At 41.2% G+C, this 21,630-nt stretch overlaps 1 protein-coding gene across 2 annotated transcripts in view; it reads right to left on the minus strand.

Annotated features, from left to right (window-relative positions):
• USP13 (ubiquitin specific peptidase 13) overlaps positions 1 to 21,630 on the minus strand; it is a 56,628-nt gene that overhangs the window by 28,808 nt on the left and 6,190 nt on the right. For both annotated transcript variants that reach the window (XM_055817560.1, XM_055817559.1), the window contains exons 2-6: positions 17,413 to 17,538; positions 12,059 to 12,119; positions 2,406 to 2,527; positions 1,852 to 1,994; positions 1,471 to 1,655 (exon numbers count right to left, since the gene is read on the minus strand). In XM_055817560.1, the coding sequence (XP_055673535.1) occupies positions 1,471 to 1,655; positions 1,852 to 1,994; positions 2,406 to 2,527; positions 12,059 to 12,119; positions 17,413 to 17,538 (637 nt within the window). The remainder of the gene's footprint in view (positions 1 to 1,470; positions 1,656 to 1,851; positions 1,995 to 2,405; positions 2,528 to 12,058; positions 12,120 to 17,412; positions 17,539 to 21,630) is intronic.

A 21,630-nucleotide genomic window follows, 5' to 3' on the forward strand; every position in this document is an offset into this window, starting at 1 on the left:
CAAGCAAAAACCAGACACAGTTTGTGTTGCAATCAGCCATGGAGCCTCTTTTCTGAAGCTCATCTGTCATCCAGCCCTATCGAGAGGTTATGATTACCACTGCAGTATAGATCAGAGACAGAATAATTACTGAAAAGGAAACAAGGAGGGTTGGGGGAGGGAAGTCTTCTCTATTGGGAAACCAAGTAAACATCATCCAGAAGAACAAAGGTCTGTGGAGAACAGCTGGTGCCCCTCATTCAAAGGGAAGCAGGACAGCCTGTCCTTTGTTATCCCAAAGGCCACATAAAAGAGGAAGCAGCTGATCGGTGGGAGGCAGAAATACAGCAGCCATAAGGAAACAAGTACTGCTGTTAAAGATGAGAAAGAAAAAAAATAAAATTGAAAAACCACTAAAAATAATCTGTTTATTTTGTAGATTAAACCTACAGCTGGGTAAATCCTAAACATCTTCAATAATTGAAAGATTCTGATAGAAATCATCCAAGACCAGGCTCAGGCAAGGAGACAATATTCCATCTGCGAGAGAAAAGAATGAATTTTGCTCACTGTTTCTGTGGCACAGCTGGTTGAATATGACTACAGCCTCCTTTCCCTGACACTGAATAGGACTTACAAGATAAAAACTCTCAACCAATGTGTGTTTCAAAGAAGGGGCTGCTCTAAACAGCTATTTTTCATCCGTATGGTCATAAACACCAAAACCAAAATATAATCATGCTGTGTTCTTCTGTTTTTTATTTCTCTGTACAGCTGCAGCAGAGGATGGTTTTGGTTATGACTTTTTCAGCTTCTCATGTTTTTACTCCATCTAATCCTCACACACCATAATCCTCTGCACAGCAACACTGCAGAATGCCACACTGAGAACACACAGATGAAGATACATCTATAGCTTTTTTACCCTCTCAAGATCATCAGGCACTTTACAAATGAGCATCACAACAGCCCCATGAAGATCAGCGTTCATTAGACTAAACATAATGTTATTGAAATAGTAAGGAAAAACAGCCGTTTCCAGTATGACAAAAAAACCCAAAAACATACATACTGTTGGGAATGGACTTTTCTTACTTTAAAATCATTACTCTGTTATTGTTTCTATGTTATGTAAGATTGAACCATTTGCCCTAGTAAACATAGCAGAACTGAAAAATACTGTTTCTCCAGATTCTGCTGTTTCAAAGTAGTACCATTCTTCCATTACAAATCTGCTATCATAAACCCCCCAAAAATTATTTACACCAAATACAGAACAGGAGGAGAAGAGCAGATAAAAAAAGATAAGAGCTTTCTATGAATGGAGCGTGTGCCATTCCCCCCAGTTCCGATCAAGATTCACAGGGTTTTCTTTCCATATCACACTCTCAAACATTTGCACTAGAAGCACAAACCCACTTGGTAATAGATATACACTGTTACTCTCATGCACAAAAGATACCCCATCTCAGAACTTGCCAGGTGGCTGACCTGCTCCATCAGGAGTGATGGTTCCCAACTTCACTGCCAGGGGATAACCTGTCTCCTTGTAGTGCTCCGTTGCATGCCCATTGCCCCCACTGCCATCAAAGAACCACTTTCCACACAGCACAGAACCATCTGTCAGGTTTAGCCACAAATTCTCCCGCAGGTCACATTTTGAGCATTTCCAACCGCTACAAAAGAAAACAGGAAGAAACATTAGAAATATGTAAGGTAGGAACCAGTCCTGTATTTCCACTTCTGATACGTCAAACCAAACATACACACCCGGGGTCATGCAAGAGAATTGTTGGCTGAGTTGCTGGCTTTAGTTCTGTTACTCTGGACTGTATTAGAGAGCCTACAATGAACAAACTTTATTACCCTCACCTGGGGGGAATTCTAACACCATTGTCTAACTGTACAAGTGTTTTGGCATGTTTAGATGCCTGTAGCTCTTCTTCCCAGGAGTCAGGGTCCTGCTTCCTGTAGGGTGATTTTGCACTGAGGAGTGCATCACAAGCTATCGTCACCTGGAAGACAAATGTATGTCAATCAAAACCTAACATGATTCAGTGACTTGGCAGAACTTGGCATTCAGCCTACTGCTAACCACATACAGAACAAGATATCAGTAAGACTATTTATATATGCACGTAATCTTCTAGATTGCAATTATTATCATTTTAGCAGGAGAGTAAGCACAACACGTACTATGTGAGCTTCCCTGGGATAAGCTCGCATCATAATAAGAGAAGGAATACAGGAGGTAAAAGGAAATCCAAGAAACAAAGAAAAAGCAGACTTTTAAAAATTACTATTATAGCTGGTTAATAAAGATCTTTATGTAAAAATAAGCACCATATGTAAGAAAACAAAGCACTATCTTGATACAAACTGAAGCAGGAGACAATTCCTATCACCACTTGCACACACTCACTGACCAGCGCTGGTAACTCCTCTATATTGGGTAATGAGATTTCATAGTGATCAGGAAATAGAACGAGTTTTGCTTCATCTTCATATTCAAAGTCATCACTGTTGAGATCACTGTTTGTCTCTAGATCTGAAAAACAAGATGGGGAATGTTAGGAGATTGTCCTGAGATCAAGGTTCCTATATTGTAGCAGGGGTACCACTATGAAGCATTGCTTGCCTGGCATCAGCCTGCAAGTTGACACTGGCAGCAGTTTGTTCTGGCTAGAAATGTTTGTGAAATCCTGATCTAAACACAAATGTGATCATCTTGTAAGAGGATGTTCTGAAGACCAAAATTTCCATCTTAATCTTATCCCCAGCCACAGCTGATTTGGCCCCTCTCCAAGCAGGGCATTGATGCAGACATCACATTCTGGGAAGCACCTAAGAAAATTCTGCTCATTTTGGAAAAAATCATGATCTAATACTGCTGTCCCTTTTACCCAGGATCCTGAAATGCTATACAATATGGAGACCAGTTCACACAACCCATGCCCAAATTGCAGAGCTGGAATAATGCACCTCTGTTTCAGCCCTCCATATTTTCCAGATCGCAGACCTGGCTGAAACATGCTATGGCTCCCATCCATTTGAACCTGTGGCCTTTCCTCCCAAGAAAACATCTATAGCTGGAAGTATTCCCGCATCTCATCCATAATCTCAAATATCTATAGCCAGAACAGTTATAACAGCATTATCCCTCTCTTTCTAACTCCAGTCTGTAACCAGTGTAACCAGATTTTGAAGATCAAGCCTTCCATAGTGTTTGTGTACACTCTTATTCCAGTGTAAAGATGACTTTTTTTGCTTAAATATGAGCCTCGATCAAGCAACACCAGCTAAAATGCTTGTCCAGAAAAAAGTGAACTCAGAGAGAAGACGGGAGGGTATATAAGTAACCAAATGGCTAGTGTTTTTATCTCTAGCTTCATCAAAAAATAGAATTATCCCACAGGGACCAGACAGAGTTAAAAATCTTGTGCAGTTCTTTCCAGGATGACTGAAAAAGTTAAGACCAAACACGTGCGTGTTGTGTCAGACATTTGACAAGATTCAATTGCAAGAAAAGCCTGGGCAAGGAATGGATCTTCTGGATCCTTCTCCCATCTGGAGATGCTGGATCTACTGTATTCTGATGTACCAGACAGTCACTGACAGAATAAGGCTCAACCAAGAATTAAGATGCATTAGCAGTAGCTAAAGCTGGCTCTTATTTTCACTACAAGTACATGCGTATGCTTAATGAGCCACTCTATACTAAAAAAACATTGGCAGCAACCACTGCACCCTGGGAATGCCTGAAATCTCCAATGTACATTTGGGAGAGAGGTGAGGATGACAGAGTCCAGATTCAAAAAACTAAGCCCTCTGTTTACCCAGTGGGCAGTAACAGCCTGAATATCCTAAGTGATAAAACAAGTATCAAAAGATATTTTAACTTGGCCTGGAAACATCACCTCTTGAGAGGAACACAATCCATTTTCCATTTTCTTGGCTCACCTGCTGCACCAGCCAGTCCTGAGGGGTGACAACACCCACTGTCAGTGACTTCCAGCAGCACTTCTTTCTCAGCAGAAACCAACAAAAGACCCTTCTCATCAGCTGGCCATAGACACAAAAGCATGAACTTTTTCTTATACTGAAAGCATGAGATTTATAAAGAAAATATTAACTTGTTACTAATTCCCCAAATCAGACCTTTTTTTTTAATGATTCCTTCCCTTACTGCAGCATAACAGAGGTCACCAGTGATCTCGCTTTACTCCAGGCTTCTTTCACAGCTTGTATTACAATGCTGTCTTCGTAAAGTGAATCCCAACAGATGCAGTCCGTAACAGTAAGCTCTTTTGCTCTATGAAGCAAAGACAGTGAGTTTGTCCAAGCTGATGATACATATGACAATGCATCACTGAGAATTTTCATGTAATGCCCAGAAATTTGATGGTGGCCAGCACAGCAAAACCAAAAGTACTAACCATCTCCTAAATATGATAGAGGTTTCCTCAGAGAGGATAAAAAACCTCAGTGTCTGTTCCAAAGGCAGCAAACACTTCCCGCAGGGCCTGCAGCCACACACTTCGCTCCACCACCAGAGGGAACCCGAAGACAGCTCACCGCAGCCACTGCCAGCTGTAGACCCGTGTAAAACCTGCTAGTAATTGATTTCCTTATGATACTGACATTAAGTTTATAGTATTTACAATCCGCTGTATAGGAACAGAAATGATAAGGTTGCCCAGGTTCAAAAGTCAGGCATATGCTTCAGCTCAACTCACAAGCCAGACAACAGCCAGATAGCGGCAACTTTACTGCTACTGACCTGACCCGCATTTGAACTGGTGACCCAGGGATGAAAGACTGAATATCCTATTAGGAATCACCCACTGCCATTTAAGGACTTCACACACTTAGAAGCATCAGCCTTTTCTGTGCAATGATGTCCCGGGTTTGGCTGAGATACAGTTAATTTTCTTCTTAGCAGCTGGTGCAGTGCTGAGTTTTGGATTTGGTGTGATAATGTGATAACGTGATAATGATGATAGCAACAAATAAAAACATCAGTTTGTAAAGTAACGTTTATACTAAGTCAAGGACTTTTCAGTTTCTTGGGCCCTGATGGCAAGAGTGCTAGAGGGGCACAGGAAACTGGGAGGGGACACTGGCAGGACAGCTGACCCAAACTAGCCAAAGCGATATTCCATACCATGGAACGGCATGCTGGGTATATAAGCTGGGGGAAGAAGAAGGAAGGGGGGGGGGACATTTGGAGTTATGGTATTTACCTTCCCAATTAACCATTATGAGTGATGGAGCTCTGCTTTCCTGGATATGGCCGAACACCTGCTTGCTGATGGGAAGTGGTGAATGCATTTCTTTTTTTGCTTTCCCTTTAAACTGTCTTTATCTCAACCCACAAGTTTTCTCACTTTTACCCTTCCAACTCTCTCCTCCATCCCATTATGGGGGGAGTGAGCGAGTGGCTGTGTGGGGCTTAGTTGCCAGCTGGGGTTAACCCATGACAAATGGGTGGGGAGGGAAAGTTCCTTTTTACCTTTTCAGGCTTCATACCATTCACATTACCAGAGAAGCAGAAAATTATGTTCTGTCAGCATGGCACTCTGGATGTTTGACATGCCAATATGGCAGCATCACGCTTCTTATTTTAAAGAAAGCTACACACAACTTCATAACAGTTCCAGGTAAAAAAAAAATGAGGATTTAACTGGCAATTTCACTTTTGAAAGTGACTGTGTAAAGCTGGTACACTTCCACTCCACACACCTACTCCCTCTGAACAGGAATTAAAAGGCCTGCATCAGTGCTTTTTGACAATTACCATGCCAAAGACAGTTTCTCAGGGTTCAGATCCAGTACATAAGAGTGGAAGGGACTTCTAAGGTCACCAACTGAAATCCCTTGATACACAGATTACCATATAAACTAATCCTTTTTGTTGACTGTCAGACAGGCCCCTTAACAATGTCCAGTTGAAAACCCCCAATCACTACTCATATTTTTAAATCTTGGCTTGTATGCACCGAAAGCCATAGTTGCTAAGTAAGTTGCCCAGTAAGAAGTTCTACCTGCATTCTATTTTCTGTGCCTGTGCAAGGGCCAACATGGCTAAGAAAGCATGAGCATAGATATAATAAAACAAATACTACCTTAGAAGGCAATGGAGCCCACACTAAATGAGGGCAGAGGTTGTCCCTGTAGCCATTGGGCATCGTGTGCGGTCTGCAGGCAGTTTCAAACTTGGTTTTTAAAACCAGTGCAGAATTTGAGAGAAGAGAAAGAGTAACTACAGGAAAGACAAGCAGGCGGAAATCACCTTGCAAATGGAGCATATCTGATTAAAAATTACCATAACACTAAAGGCACTGAAAAATATGAACTTTCAAGCACCGTACTTTATACAAGGCTGCTTCTTGGACAAGGATGTTCTTCCAAGGCACACTGTGAGTAGACCATTCTCTGGACAAAAAAGGTTTTACTCAGTTCTAAGACTCAGCCACAACACAACCAACCTGTTTGTAATTTTTTTTAAAGAGCTGACACCTTGATGGTGAATGTTCCCATGACATTGTTCCCCTTCTAGTGGACTAACAGCTTTACAGTGCCTCCTCATAGCCCCAATTAAACACTGTGGTCACTAAAACAAACTGTCTGTAGGTCATAAGTGTTGTGTTAGGAGGCCAGCACATCAGGCAAAGCAAAGTAAGAGACATGTTAAAACAGAAGTTTGGCTGATGTCATTATTTTGGGCAAGTGGTCAGTAGCGTAAGTTTACTTCAGCTCACAGGCATCACTTCAGTGACTGGAGAAATGCATTGCTGCTGAACTGATGGAAAACAGCAGCTGGGAGTGGAAGACAGAGTACTGTAAACCAGCCCACTGGAGGGGAAGAAAGAGGAGTGGACATGCCCAGATTAGATTTAGACAAGTTACCAACTGACTGCACTAATAATAGTGGCATAAGCACTCTCCAGGCAGGACCCCCTAACAGGATTTCCTGTGCATATGGGTGGGTCTGTGTGCGTATGAAAGGGAATACAAACATGAAAATTGAATGAGGATGTTGACTAGTGAGCCTACAACTAATTTTGAAACTCTAGAAAGACATCTTAGGAATCTGGGCTTGATCCTGCTCTCAACTGAAACGAGTAGACAAATTTGTGTTGACTTGGAAGTGGAGGACTAAACCTTTAAAGCAAATAAATCTGAATCTTCTAAATAATACAAAGTGTCAGCAGGAGCACTTTGCAATATATATATATATAAGCTATTCAGTTAATTTGTCTTCAGGCACATATGAAACTGACATCAGCTGAGCTATACAAAAAAAGAAGAAATTTTAAAAACCAAAAAGATTCACTTTATAGTCATAACATTCTCCTTTGTGACAAAAAGAAAAAAAACACCTTTCTACTAGGTTCATTTGGATTATTCAATGCTTGTAAATTCACATCCAAATTGCTTGCTACATCTCCAAAGCATTACTACGCTGTTCTTATTGCTAGGATATAGACCTCACCCCTTGGATTTCTGGCACTGTCTTCTGTGAACCAACAGGTTCACTCGTGGTCTAATCAGTTCCACTGCTATGCTGGGGAGTACACACAACTTGAGTGGGCTAAAATTTAAAAATATTGTCAGGAAACACTCAAATCCTCCTAAATCACAACTCTCCATTCATAGATATACACTCCATATATGTGCTTACTTACATAAATATAAACTTCAGTCACTCATGATAAAAGTTCTCTTTAGAAGCTTACCAAGCAAAAACATCCTTACTGAAAACAGGGTTCTACTACTGCGTGCTAGGAGATCTAGGAGAGCTAAGTGGAGCTGTGGTCAGATTCAGTACAGCCACTCTTATGAATGGTCTTCACACTTGGAAATGGTGGCTGTAGCTGCATTCACTGCCACAGGCAGGCAGGTGTCATTCAGGAAAAGCTCAGCAAGTTTACGCATTCTCCCAGACTCTTAAGTGGAAGTTTTCCTTTCCAAGGCCTTCTCCGAGACCAGCTGTGTGTCATGGATACTGCTCCTCACCAGCAACTACCATCCTCACAGCTCTGCTGACAGAGCTGTTCATTTGAGTACTTCAGAACGCTTCTAATTGATGGTCTAAGTTAGCCCTGACTTTGGTCAAAGCAGAGTTCACACCACTTGCTGCACTGGCAGATAGTGCTATGGTAACTGATCTGGAAGAGACCATCTGTCTATAGACAAGTTTTATGACAGCCACCCTGCCAGCTTTGTTTAGCCTAGAGTCCAGGCTCTGGCAGAGACCAACAGATGCCCAGGAAGAGGGTACCAGAACAAGGCAAAAATGTGGTAATTCCTCCCTCAGCATATACCTCCCAGCCTCCATGTATCTGTCAGGGGCTTTCTGTTTGCTGAGGGTGGTGGGGTGGGTGTGCATTTGTCTGGCTGGTTTTGGAGAGAGACAGCAAGAGAGCAGCATGCAGCTGTGGTTTCTCTGTTCAAGAGAGAGGTTGACTTATTTATAAAGCAAAATAATAGAGAACAAAACATAAAATGCTGCTCTACTCCGATGTTCCACTCGACTCTTTCACTGCTGCTGACAACCAAGCTGAGATTTTCAGAGAACGATTCACAGCATTCCTCTCTCAGAACTCCCTTTCTGAACAGTAATAGCTAATTTAGACCACATCACTATGTGCACAGTTAAAGCACTTCTCCTGCCTTCCTTGCATTTTTCAACATTTACTTCATCTATTTTTTAGTTACTCAGTAACACATAAAAAATCACTTCTAGATTTAATCTCTTAGATAAATCACCCAGCAAACTCATTTTTCAAACCCTTTCCAGACTATTTACAATCTCATTAATTCTTCATCATAGAACAGTTATCAGCAGAGAACTCCTGGGAGTAACAGGTCTGGGGTGTACTGGTGGTAACTACTGCAAGAACTGAGCCTCCAGTCTTCCCTCTTACTCTACTACCCCTTTTGACCAGGATCTTGTAAGGAAGATCATAGTATGTCCCATTAACTGATTTGTTCTTACTCACACAGTCACTGAATACATACATAGGAGGGCTACTACACATAACCCCAGAGTATTCTCATAGACCCAGAACCATCACTCACACTTTGGAAAATCCACAATGGTTCTTTTCTGTTCTGTCATGTTTATACAACTTTCTATCAGTTCCGATCCATTCTTTTTCTTCCTGATGGGCTAATATGAAAATTAAATTTAGTGATGATACCTTTCCTGGCCCCATCATGTGTCTTTTTTTCCAAAACCATTTACCATACTGTGGTTGGTTGAAACAAGAGGTTGCATACCAAAGACAATACTGCAGCTGTTTCTTATCTGAGAACCTTGTGAAGTCATGAGAAGCTACCATCTTGTCCTATCAATTTCATTCCATTTTACAGACTGAATCTAAAACTTCATGCAATAGCCACACATATTGAGAAGCACAAAAGCATCTTCAAAATTGCTAGCCTAGACAGCAATGCAGTGAGGATATTATTCTATACACTGTGGTGCAGACAGTCTGCTTTGAAGATCATCCCAAATCCCCTGAAAGCTTGCACAATCTGAGCTGGTTATACCCACACTGCCTAGCAACACCTGAACAAGCTAAATTAAAGGCAGTTCATACGTTTCAATGCACAATGTTATTATGCTCCCTGATTACACAGAACACTCACAGACAACACCCCCCAGCCTTTTCCAAATGAAAACAAGAACAATAGGAGTCCCAAACCAAATGTATACATGCACATGCACACACACTTTTCTATGGATTTTATTGTTTAGGGAAAGATAAAGCCTCCAGGTGACTGAGTCAGTCTGTGTTTCTGTTGCAGTTGCTGGATAGCAGCAGTGCTAGAAAGTAATCAATGAGCATCCAAAAGATGTTTTCCTAATACTAAGGAGACTGAAAAGGGTTTAGTATCTTTAATAGCTTTACATCAAAGAGGATTATAAGAAGCAATGTAACAAATGTCCAAACTGAATTGACTTTGTACACAAAGCTTAAATCTCTGGGCCTTCAGGGAAACATTCAAAGACACCTAGAAACACAGTGATAGTACGAGTTACCCATTATTGTTGTCTCCTGTTGTCTGACAGGGTAAGCCCTAAATGGCAGGCTACATTTATGGGCTGATAACAGCCAGTTTGGTGCAAACCTCTACCATAGATGCCCATGGTCACAATTAGAAAGACAAAACTAAACCAACCTGTTAAGATGAGAAGTCCAGCAGCTCCAAACCAACAATGAAGATGTTGGATTAAGAGATAAAATCAATTAAAAATTAATTAAAATTAACTTAAGAGAAAAAATGTTAAATTTTACTAACCACCTCTGCTGCTGTCACATGCAAAATTATAAAATCAGCTATCAAATCTGCTTTTGTTTCCTCAGCTATGAGCAAGGACAGTAATAATTCTTTGTTCTTTACTTTAAGTACGGCCAAAAAATAACGAAATCTGCTGAGCCAAGGAAGTAGATACAAAGCATTTGGATGGATGCGAGTACCATCTCCAGAATCTGAGCAGGGAGTTGATACCATTTTACTCTCAGCCAGCAGGAGTTGCAAAGAGGACTGCAGTAGAACAACAGAGCAGATAAGATAAATTTTCAAAATTGCATTAGATTCCAGAAGTGCTGGATTAAATGCTGATGATTCCATGAGCTAAATACACCCCAGTGAAACTGCACCGCCTTCAGAAGTTCCCTTGGACCAGGACACTTGGAACCACTGCATCAGATCTACCCAGTGGGAACAAAATGCTCATGTGCAAGGGTGGAATTTGAGGACTCCAGTATAGGACATCAGAGACACTATGCCATGCACACTGTGTGCCAGCATACCACAATGACAGAAGTCTCAAAATGTATGCAGTAGATCAGTGAGAATCAAATTTGACCATGCTTTTGTACTTCTTGTTTACACTCACACTGCTAACACTGTACAAGCACCGATGCATTGCAGCCAGATCTGTTTTTGAACCAATATTTCATAAGCATCCAGTAACAAACATTAGTTTCAATGTAAACTGACAGTAAACAGCTTTTAGACCAGCATCTGTGATTTAACAGGCTCTTTCCTACAAAAGAAGTTTCATTCCTTTATGACTCATCTTAAGACTTTTTTTGTCCCTAAGTTCTCCTTGCAAAACTTGCTCCAGACATGAACAACAATTTAACAGATTACAATCTGCAAAGGCCTCTTCACGACCCATTCCACAGATCAAAGCAATTCCAAAGGGAGGCCATACTATTGTTCCCCTTTAGCCATAAGAGCTGGCAATTGTAAAGAAAACATTTAATCCCCTCATTACCAGAAGAAAATTTCCCTATTTGTTATTAATACAGAAAGAACAAATAATAGATGAATATGAGAAATACCACAAGTGATGTGAGGAGGGAGAATATACACTTTGCATTACGTTCCCATTGTCCATATTTATGAGACCCTCAGGTTTTCTAGGTAATCTGAATCAATGTATATAGGGTGAAATGGACATGGTAAGAAAACTGCTTTCCATGAAACAAAGGGATATAACTGTTGACATAACAGGATAAGAATTGGCAGGAGATGCTCATGATATATGTACTGTTTCACTCATTACAGGAGAGACCACAACATCACTTAAGAACATTTATCTGTGTAACAACTTTGAAATGGTAACAACCCTTCCAATTACCAGCTGCTGAGCAGAACAGTGCCACATTGAGGCCCTGTTACATCTACACATTAAGTATAGATAAACATTTTCATAAAAGGGTGCTTTGTGGAAACCACAAAGAGAGAGAAGGGACAGAACTAGTCAAAAAATGCCAACCAAATCCTAGGCTGTTTAAGAATAGTTGAGAGCCTACTTTAGATTAAAATGTTTCATGTATACATACACATTTCTCAATATGCACCAAAATTGCTAAGAACTACTTATTTGTCTGAACAAGCATTTAAAACCAGAACAAAAAGTTAAAAACAATAATGCAACAGAAAAATAAAACCCACAAGGAGCCCCCAAAGCCACGCACAATGGTGGACAGAACCCAAGTACACATGAAGACAAGGCCAGAAAAGGATTGTTCCAGAAAGCAGCTGTTCACAATACCTAAAAATAGCTTAGCATTCCTCCTTTTTGGTAAAGCTCCACCAGATGCCCCTGGTACTTTCTGGAAAGAGAGAAAGAAACAATTAAAAATCCACCAAGTGAGACAATAGTAAATCAGCAATAACCCCATACCATCAGCATTTCCGACACACGTCTGTTCATGGTCCTTCCATTAAACTGCAGTCCCTGCTAAGCAAGAACGTAAATCCTCTTCTTTCTCCCCGACAATGGGACTCAACTCATCATTGCTTACTACCCTCATGGAGTGAGAAAACCACCATCTGAATCCTTCAGACTTTGGTCCGTTAGCAGTTAAGCAGAGCATGTATCATGGTCAGCATGGGTGACTGCCATTCTGTCAACAAGGCAGGGACATCTAGCATCACTCAGACCTCTCACCACTAGATCCTCTCCAGTATTTCTTAAAGACTAAAGCTGAGTTATAGAGGGGAAGAAAAGGCTATTATCTGCATAAAAGATTCACTCCATAACTAATTCCAGTATGACCACTTTGCTGTTATCTATTAGTTCAACTTATTTTCTTCTATCCAGAAAATAAATGCCCTTTCTGTCAGGACCCATGTCTGCTTTCATTATGATCAGTCCAAGTCACCACCATGCTTTCTTAGTATTGGAAAATATGGAGGACACCTGACAATACCGAAGCAATTGTTTAGGGAGGGGACTTTATTTTTTTTTTAATTTAAGCTCCACAGCAGATAATAGTAACTTCCAAGTGACACCCAGTTTCAAGCACTACTTTCCCATTTCAGAATACCTCAGACTACTAGGGGAAATGCTGAGAGGCTGAGAAAATGTAAAAGTCAGTGCACTAGCTTCCTAAGCTGTTTATTAACAGGCACCATTAAAACAAATCAAGTTAACGCAAATAAGCCTCTGTGGCTAGAATGCCAACATGATGCATTATGTAGTGTGTAATGTTAGTGTAACTGGCAATGTTGTGAGGCAACTTTTTTTTTTAAATAATAATATTGGGATACAACAGGTGGAGAAAATCCAGCCAAGAACCTGTCAGCCTAGGAAAAGTTCATGTTTGCCTCTGCTCCTCGTTAGGTGAAAGGGTCACATATTTTGGGTGGTTCCCTTCACCATGTAAATAAAGCTTTGGCCAAAGCAGATTGCTTGAATCATCAGTGGGGTCTTATACATCATAGGAAAGTTTTCCATTCTTAGAAAGAACAGATGCCAACTAGCACTCCTTGGCTGCACTTAAGAACAGAACCCATTATCCATATATGCAAGCCCTAGGGAAAGGGAGTCAGGGCTGCAACTCCAGCATTTAAAAGAAAAAAAAGTCCTCAGTGAAGTGAAAACAACAAGCAGAACATTTTTCTCCTTATTACTACTAGATTTCAACAAGTGGAAAGGAAGTAGTGAAGAACCCAAATCTATTAAAAAAAAAAGCAGCAGCAAAATACAACATAACGCAATTACAAATATATCATTAATAAATTACACATATTCCAAGGATTATAGCTTCAGAAGTAAAAAAAAAAAAAAAAAAAAAAAAAAAAAGTTGTTTCCATCACCAGGAAGCTCCAATTGAATGCCGATGTCACTGAGTAAGATAACGTGACAGTCATTAGGACTAGAGATTTCAACAAGGAAGAATTCACATGGAGTATTTATCACTGTCAGCCTGACATTAATATTTCAGCTTAATTTTCCTAACTGCTGAATACACCTGAACTGGAATTGCAGATGCTCAATAATCCTGAAAAACCCAGAACATGACAGTATTTTTTACCTTGTTTCTTCACCTATCAGAAATCACAGAAAACATCTCCCATTCAAAAAACAATCTTGGCTTCCAGCAGATGTGACATACTCAGCAAATGGGAGTCCACACAATGCACAAGGAGTGGCACCAAATTCTGTTTGTGATGCTTCTTGTACAAGGTGTCAGTGTAGCCTATACTCCATTCTCTTTAAATACATCATTGCTGCATTTTTTATAACAGCATCATCACTGAATAAAATCCAGGAACCCATCACTGCAGGAAATTTCATCCTTCTCTACCCAGAGTTTTCAGCAGGGCTGAGGTGTAACCATAGCACCAGGCTAAAGCTCTGCCCAGGGCTTAACACTACCCAGGCAGTTTTATAGAAGTAATACACTACAGAAATGTGGTTGATTGAAAAAATTCTGAAGAGTGAAATTCTGGGGGAAAAAAAAAAAAAAAAAAAAGATCAATTTTCTTGATTTATCTAAGAATTTTATCAGAGGATGCTCCATAACTTGCACTAGTGCGCATTTCTGATTCAGCAGATGCCTCTGGTGCTCATCTGCCACTGGCAGATACTCTAACTCTCTTAAGCAAATAGGCTGGAAATCTGACCCTTATTTTCTAACTCATTTGTGACAAGATACACAACTGATACTTATTCCAAACACCTTCGGAAGCAAACAGGGATTTCTGCAGCAATGCAGTGCATTCTGCAAAGATGATGCCAAGGTAACCACAAGCAAGAATAGCAGCCTCACTAAAAGAATCTTAAGATAGCATATCCAATGCCTTTGGCTTTAGTGTAATCCACACCATCAAAAGCTTGGCTTAAAAAAAAACAAACCACAATGCAGCATGTGCCAGACACTTCATAAAATGGTTCCAATGAAGGCCTGATGTTTCACATTGCTCAGAGGAAAACACAGATAACATGTACGAAGCAAATAGTCATGGCAAACAAATCCACAGCTAGTACACGAGGAATCCCATCTATAAACCATATTGGATGACAGAGTCTTCACCTGTATAGTCAAACGTTGTTTCCTACCACATGACTCAGTGCACAAGTGTGTCACCACCTTCAAACATAGATGCCAGGCCCCTCTGCCATGTTATTGTATGGGTTTGCATGGCAAGGTTTTAATAGCGGGGGGGCTACAGGGGTGGCTTCTGTGAGAAAATGCCAGAAGCTTCCCCTGTGTCTGATGGAGCCAACGCCAGCCGGCTCCAAGATTGACCCACTGCTGGACAAGGCTGAGCCCATCAACGACAGTGGTAGCACCTCTGGGATAGCATATTAAAAAGGGGGAAATAAAGATGAAAAAAAAAAATCTGCGCCAGCAAGAAAGAGGAATGAGACTATGTAAGAGCAACAGCTCTGCAAACACCAGGTCAGTGAAGGAGGAGGGGAGGAGATGCTCCAGGCACCAGAGCAGAGATTCCCCAGCAGCTCATGGTGAAGCCCATGGTGAGGCAGGCTGTGCTTCTCAGCCCATGGAGCCCATGGTGGAGCAGACCCCCACCTTCAGCCTGTGGAGGACCCCACGGTAGAGCAGGTGGATGCCCTAAGGAGGCTGTGGCCCATGCAAAGCCTGCATTGAAGTAGGTTTGCTGGCTGGACTTGTCAATGCATGAAGAGAAGAGCCCACTCTGAAACAAGTTTGCTGGCAGGACTTGTGACCATGCAGGGGACCCATACTGGAACAGTCTGCTCCTGAAAGACTGCACCCCATGGAAGGGACACGTGCGGGAGCAGTGTGTGAAGAACTGCAGCCCATGGGAAGGACTCATGCTGGAAAAGTTCATGGAGAACTGTCTCCTGTGGAAGGGACCCCATGCTGGAGCAGGGGAAGAATATGAGGAAGAAGGAGTGGCAGAAATAACATGAGATGAACTGACTGTAACTCCCATTCCCTGTTCCCCTGCGCTCCTCAGGGGAAGGAAGTAGAGAAGTCGGAAATTAAGTTAAGCCTGGGAAGAAGGTGGGGGAGCAAGGAGGGAAGGTGGTTGGTTTTTTTTTTCTGATTTGTATGGTAATAAATTAAACTAATTTTCTCCAAGTCAAGTCAATTTTGCCTGTGACTGTAACTGCGGAGTGATCTCCCTTGTCCTTACCTTGTCCCACGAGCCATATTGTCTCTCCCCTGTCTGATTGAGGAGGGGAGCGATGATGCGGCTTTGGTGGGCACCCGGCATTCAGCCAGGGTCAAACCACCACAATCCTGACTCACAAGGAGAAATATAGGAACCACTGAAGTAGTTAAACTGAAGAGGTACACAACACTAAACAACATCTGGTATATTTGTTTCTCCCTTTTGGAGTTCTTCAGCCTAATCTTTATCCAGGAAAGGAATTTTTGAGGACTCATTTTAACTCCAGTTTACCTTAATATTGAGAATTCCCAGGTCACATGCTTGAATAGAGATATATACAAGGAAAGCTGACAGGATTTCTGCCCACCTGTCTCAAGTCCTAGATATCATCTTTCAGGAGTGTTAAATTCACTCAGAAGAACGGTTGCTAAAACTGGACTAGTTTCTGCAAAAACTCAGTTAACAGCATAAAGGAAAATGTTACTATCATACTTACAAGGAAAGACAATTCTATAGCATAACAAACATTACTAACAAAGTCAACCTGGGAGACATGCAATCCACCCAACTATAACTCTGATAAAATATGAATAGTCATCTACTGGAAATAAGTGGTCAGGGCCTTCACATAACTCAAGGCCTTCATCACCCAGGGGAAACATTGCTGCAGAATGAGAAACGTGAAGTATTCTACCCTGCTCCAAGCAGCTATTTTAGGCCCTCTAACTTGCCAAAATAGACAGTGCTTGTGGGAGAGCAAGCTATAAGCAAAGCCAGTGCCTTCCAGATAGCTCAGGTCAGAAGTCATTAACAGCCTTTTAAAAATGCCAGACAAATCACACACAAACAGAAGCACAGGTTATAAGTTACTGTTGATGTGCAGTGATATTATGGTATGGAAGAACAGTGAACACAAAGTTTGTATATATACATCCATGAGTGTTGCGGTGTAAGACTAAATGAGGACAGTGTGTGGCTTTAGAATCCAGCATTAAAGCTAACCTTTAGATCCCAGGCTAGGTCAGAGTTAGGGCTCATGATTTAATTGTACAGAAATCTTAGGATGAAAAGAAGTCCTGACACTTCAAGATTAAACCTCATATATAAAAAAAACCGACCACAAAACAAACTAAAACTCAGAACCTTCCAGCCAAATCTGAACCAAAAACCAGTAATTCTACACTTCAAAGGCAGGCTTCAGTTAGTTACCTACAGCATGCACATAATATGCAGACAATATTGTGTGACACGCAGAAGCATGTAGTAAAACAGATCAGTGGAAGTCAGGCGACAAGCTGCATTTAAGATCTGACTCTTTAGGGCTTTTGATTCATCTCAGAACTGAAGCTATAGGATAGGTTGGGATCCAAGCACCTGAATTTGATATTCAGCCTCAAATCTGTTTCATTTCTGTCATTCAAGATTTGGTCTATGTCTGAAATGCATTACCTAAACAAGTGCAAGAGCCCCAAGAACTGCCAGGGTAGTTAGTTGGGAATCCACAAGTCTCACCTCTATCACATGTCGTTTCAGATGCAAATATACACACTGTCCTGTTTTCCGGTAATGCCTTTCAATGTGTTCCCTTCCAAATCCCAGAAACGTGTTCATGCACACATAGAGACCTCCTTCTGAATCCTAAAAGGAATGACACAAATAGTTACAGCACAGAAGGAACTGAACAGGACAGAAAGGACTCAGCAAGCAGAAAAAAAGAACTGCAGACCTTTTCTGTTACCAGGCAAGCCCTTAAAACATAGCTTTCATAACACATTATGGGGTTTACATCATCAGTCCTCTAAAACTTCCACACCGTAACACAGCCTATAAAAACTCATCGAAACAGGTTACAGCTACAGATTAGTGAGTGTCCAAATCAGAGGTCTAGAGTTAGTCTTGAAAAATTCCGCTTGAGTGCCCAATCCAGAGATCTGTAGGCACAGAAACTCTTAAAGCAACCAAAATAATGAAGCACAGACATTTGTTTGAAATAGAAGAACTTTTTTTGGCAATCTGATTGCAAGAACAACATTCCAAATCAAAAGCATGGCAAAACTCATGCTTCAGGGATTTAGCCACAACTTCTACTATTGATCACAATCTTGCCCGAGAAAAACAGATCTCAAGCGATCTTACAGCTCTTAGAACTGGCTAACAAGAAAACTGGCAAGTGTCAGTATCTATCAGGGATTCTCTCTGTTCATGCAATTAGAGAGCTCAGAGACAAGGGCTCTACAAAGGAAATACAAAGGCACATATTCCTGGTACTGATCACAGATGCTGACATTTCAGTAACATAACCTGGTGGGAGTCCCATCACTTTTTGCTGACCCAAAAGCCGGGTGTTGATGCTGGCTGTTATTAGGACCTTGTTCCATTTTAAGGCCTCTCCCAGATCTCTCCTACATCATTCAGACTGGCATGAGGACTTTCAGCCATCTGGTTCATTGGTGTTGGACTGTTTAAGCCCTCCTCTAGCACGCATTGTTTTGAATAGGTGATGCATAACAAGGATTGAGCCTTTCAGAAGCAATGTGGCCTTCTATTGTGAACGTTTGTGTTATTGGACAGTACAGAACATCTCATATTAAATTCCCCAAAGAACAACATGAACTAAACTCATCCACAGGCACCTTAGAAGGAAATTAAAAAAACCAAAAGACCCACACACATTATCTCCAGAAACAAGTAACAGTAGGTGCGTACATGTGCATAATCATATATTGAGAATTGTTACAGCAACAATTGCTGTGACTGGACACCACCTGCTAGTGCCACACCTGAAACACATTCAGTACAGTAAACCAGGAAGTTCTCTCCTGCCTGGCCTACCTCTCTTCAAGGCTCTACCAGGCAGGAACCTCCACTCTACCTTGGAGCCCAGCCAGGCCCCTCTACGAGGGAGCACAAAGCTCTCCATCGTGCCGTGCCAGCCGTGGCACGAGTTAGGTTCTCTCCAGCCCTGTGGACTGGAACAAGTAGCAGAGGGCAAGTCTGACAGAGATCGCAGTGGATCTCCAATGCTTTCCTTAACCAGCACCAGGTTAATACACCTTATTCTATTCCAGAAAAAAAAAAGCTGAAGGGCTAATAGTATTGAGTAGTTGTTGCTCATTTGATACCTGGCACAGATCAGCTAGGGCCTGACAAGTCTCTTCCCTCCCACCACTGTTCCCAAACCAGGTTTGAATGTCCCACTCTAACGCCAGTTAATTCCCCCCAGCCTACTGCAAAGACTGGCAATGAGTATTTCTGTAGGACTGGAAGGAATCTGAGCTTCCAGCTTAGCACTACCTGCATGCTGCTTTCCAACACATTCATTTGTATCAGTACAACTAAAGCCAGAACTGAAGAACAGCCTCAGAGGCCAATAAATACCAGCACTTCCAGAGCAGCCAGCAGAGCCAAACATAAATAGAGACCAGAGAATGGCATTTTACCCCAAGACTTTAGAAAATACCTGTTTCTTCCATTTTCTTAATGTAAACCAACACATACTAGTTTCAGCTTTTGATTTAGCTGAAAGATGAACACGCAATGAATTATACATATGTTGCTTTACCTATCTTTAACGGACAAAAAATTGCATTGAGCATTCTAGGATTCAAATTAGCAATCTGCCATTCACACAACATACACCATGAAGTCATTCTTTCAGCATCTAGATATCACAATTATTTCTGCAAAGTATATAGTAAACTACTTATCCATCTCTTTTCTGATCCACATAACCCTTACCTGAGATTCTATTTATAAAAAACACAGCTCCCTTAAATTTGAAATATTCACAGCCTTGAGAACAGGACCAGTATCTACAATTGTGCTCAAAGGTAATGAAGTTGTTAAAAGAAAACTCCAAATCTGGTACTCAAATAATTCATAAAATATGATTGTATTTAAAATGTATTACCTTTATTTTCATTTTCGCTACTCTTTCACAGATTTATCTACTTTAAGGCCCATTATGCTTTTGCAGACTCCAAATCCTTTTGCATTATCTCCTGTGATAAAGTCACGGATGTGTTCTCTACCAGAGAATCCTATAGGTACCCAGCCTAATAAAAATACATGGTGCTGTCACTCTACGGTCTTAGGAACTTTGTTGATGATTTTGTTTTCTTGGAGACCGTTCTCTCTTTTTCTGGAGGAAATCCAAGAGACCACTGAACCGTTTCTGATAAGCAGCCTATGAACAATCTTTCAGTATACCAGCTAAATGTAGAACCTGAGTAAGTTGGTTGTGGTTACTAAAAAACCAATTATTTCTCCTGGAGAACACAGGCAGACTATTCTCTCACACAACTTGGAAAGAAGTGGCCAAACTGTTTAGAAGCCTAAAAGGTCACAGCAAAACAGGGGCAAACATGAAAAAGCCACCTTTGCAGAAGGCTGTATAAAGGATTAGGTCCCTGTTTGGTGCTCAAAGAACACTTGACTGTGATCTAAGACAGGCTTTGTGCTGATGAATTTAACCCTAATTAGCACACAACCAGTTCTGGAAGGAACAGTATTTTACACAGGCAGTGGCATGTGAATCTTTGTAATCAATAGTCATTTTAGAGATGTGTGAAAGTTTATGCTGGAGGAATGCAACATATCTAAAGTACTGAAGACCCTATTTTACACCAGAAAAATATTGGTTGTCCTCAGAGGTAAACCCAGGAATTTTAGTTGGGTTCTCCCCCCTCCCCCAATTCTTGCCTCAGCATGTAGTGCGCATGTAGTGTGAAGTTTAGGATAAAGTAATGTATTTTGCTTTCCTTATTACTCCAATCTAAAGGCATTGTTGGGGCAGAAACTTGTACATGCTCAGGCCTTGATCACTACCCAGAAGGCCACTTGAGAGTAGCTGTCTTCTTACCCTCTAAGCAGAAGGAAAAGAGATGCTTTTCCTGTTCTTTGATGCTAAGATGGTCATAGTATGCTAGACACTTCATTGATAGAGAGGGAGACATGCAGTCCACACCAGGAAGGAAAGTATTTAAAAAAAAATAAATCTCTTACTTATTTAGATAATAATTCATGTTTTGCAGAGGTAAGATGAAGAAAGAAAGGGGCGGGGGAATCTGCAGTGAGAGAGACCTAAAACACAACTAAGTTACTCCCTCTCAGGCCTGAAAAACAGTGCAGGGAAGCTGGTGGATGAGCGGCACGGCAAACAAACGCCAGTCCATGTGGAAACCGAAAGATCACCACCTCACTCCACACACGCTTGGAGCACCAGACACTAATAGCTTTCAAACACTACTAACCTGATCAGGATTTGAACTAATGACCTGCATTCCATTATCATTTAGATCCCTCTGGAAAATCTAAGGTTTAGCAATTTCAACTCCTGAGATGGCTCAGACAACAATGAATTTATAAAACATAATTGCTGCGGTGATCTACTAACATGGCAAACAATTACAGACTTGTAACACTTACTGTAAAGGTGTATGCTTTAGATCCACTAGAATAATGGTAAATTTTGCTAATACAGGTATCAGAGAAGACAATAAAATGGCACCTTAAGTCTTCACAAGTCTCTATACCCAAATGATAAGAATGAAAAGTTTTTTCATTCTATCACATATAAAGCAAAAAGTGCCAGTTATGACAGAGAGTCACTGGCTGCTCTGCGCATTCTGCCATGGTTTCTGTGAGAGTATTTCTCTACAAAAAATGACCATTCCAAGAGGTAGATCGACTGCTCACTCCCACGCATAAATCATAGGCAGGCTCCAGAGC

The sequence above is a fragment of the Falco peregrinus genome, chromosome 12 (genome assembly GCF_023634155.1).
Source record: "Falco peregrinus isolate bFalPer1 chromosome 12, bFalPer1.pri, whole genome shotgun sequence".
Lineage (NCBI taxonomy): Eukaryota > Metazoa > Chordata > Aves > Falconiformes > Falconidae > Falco > Falco peregrinus.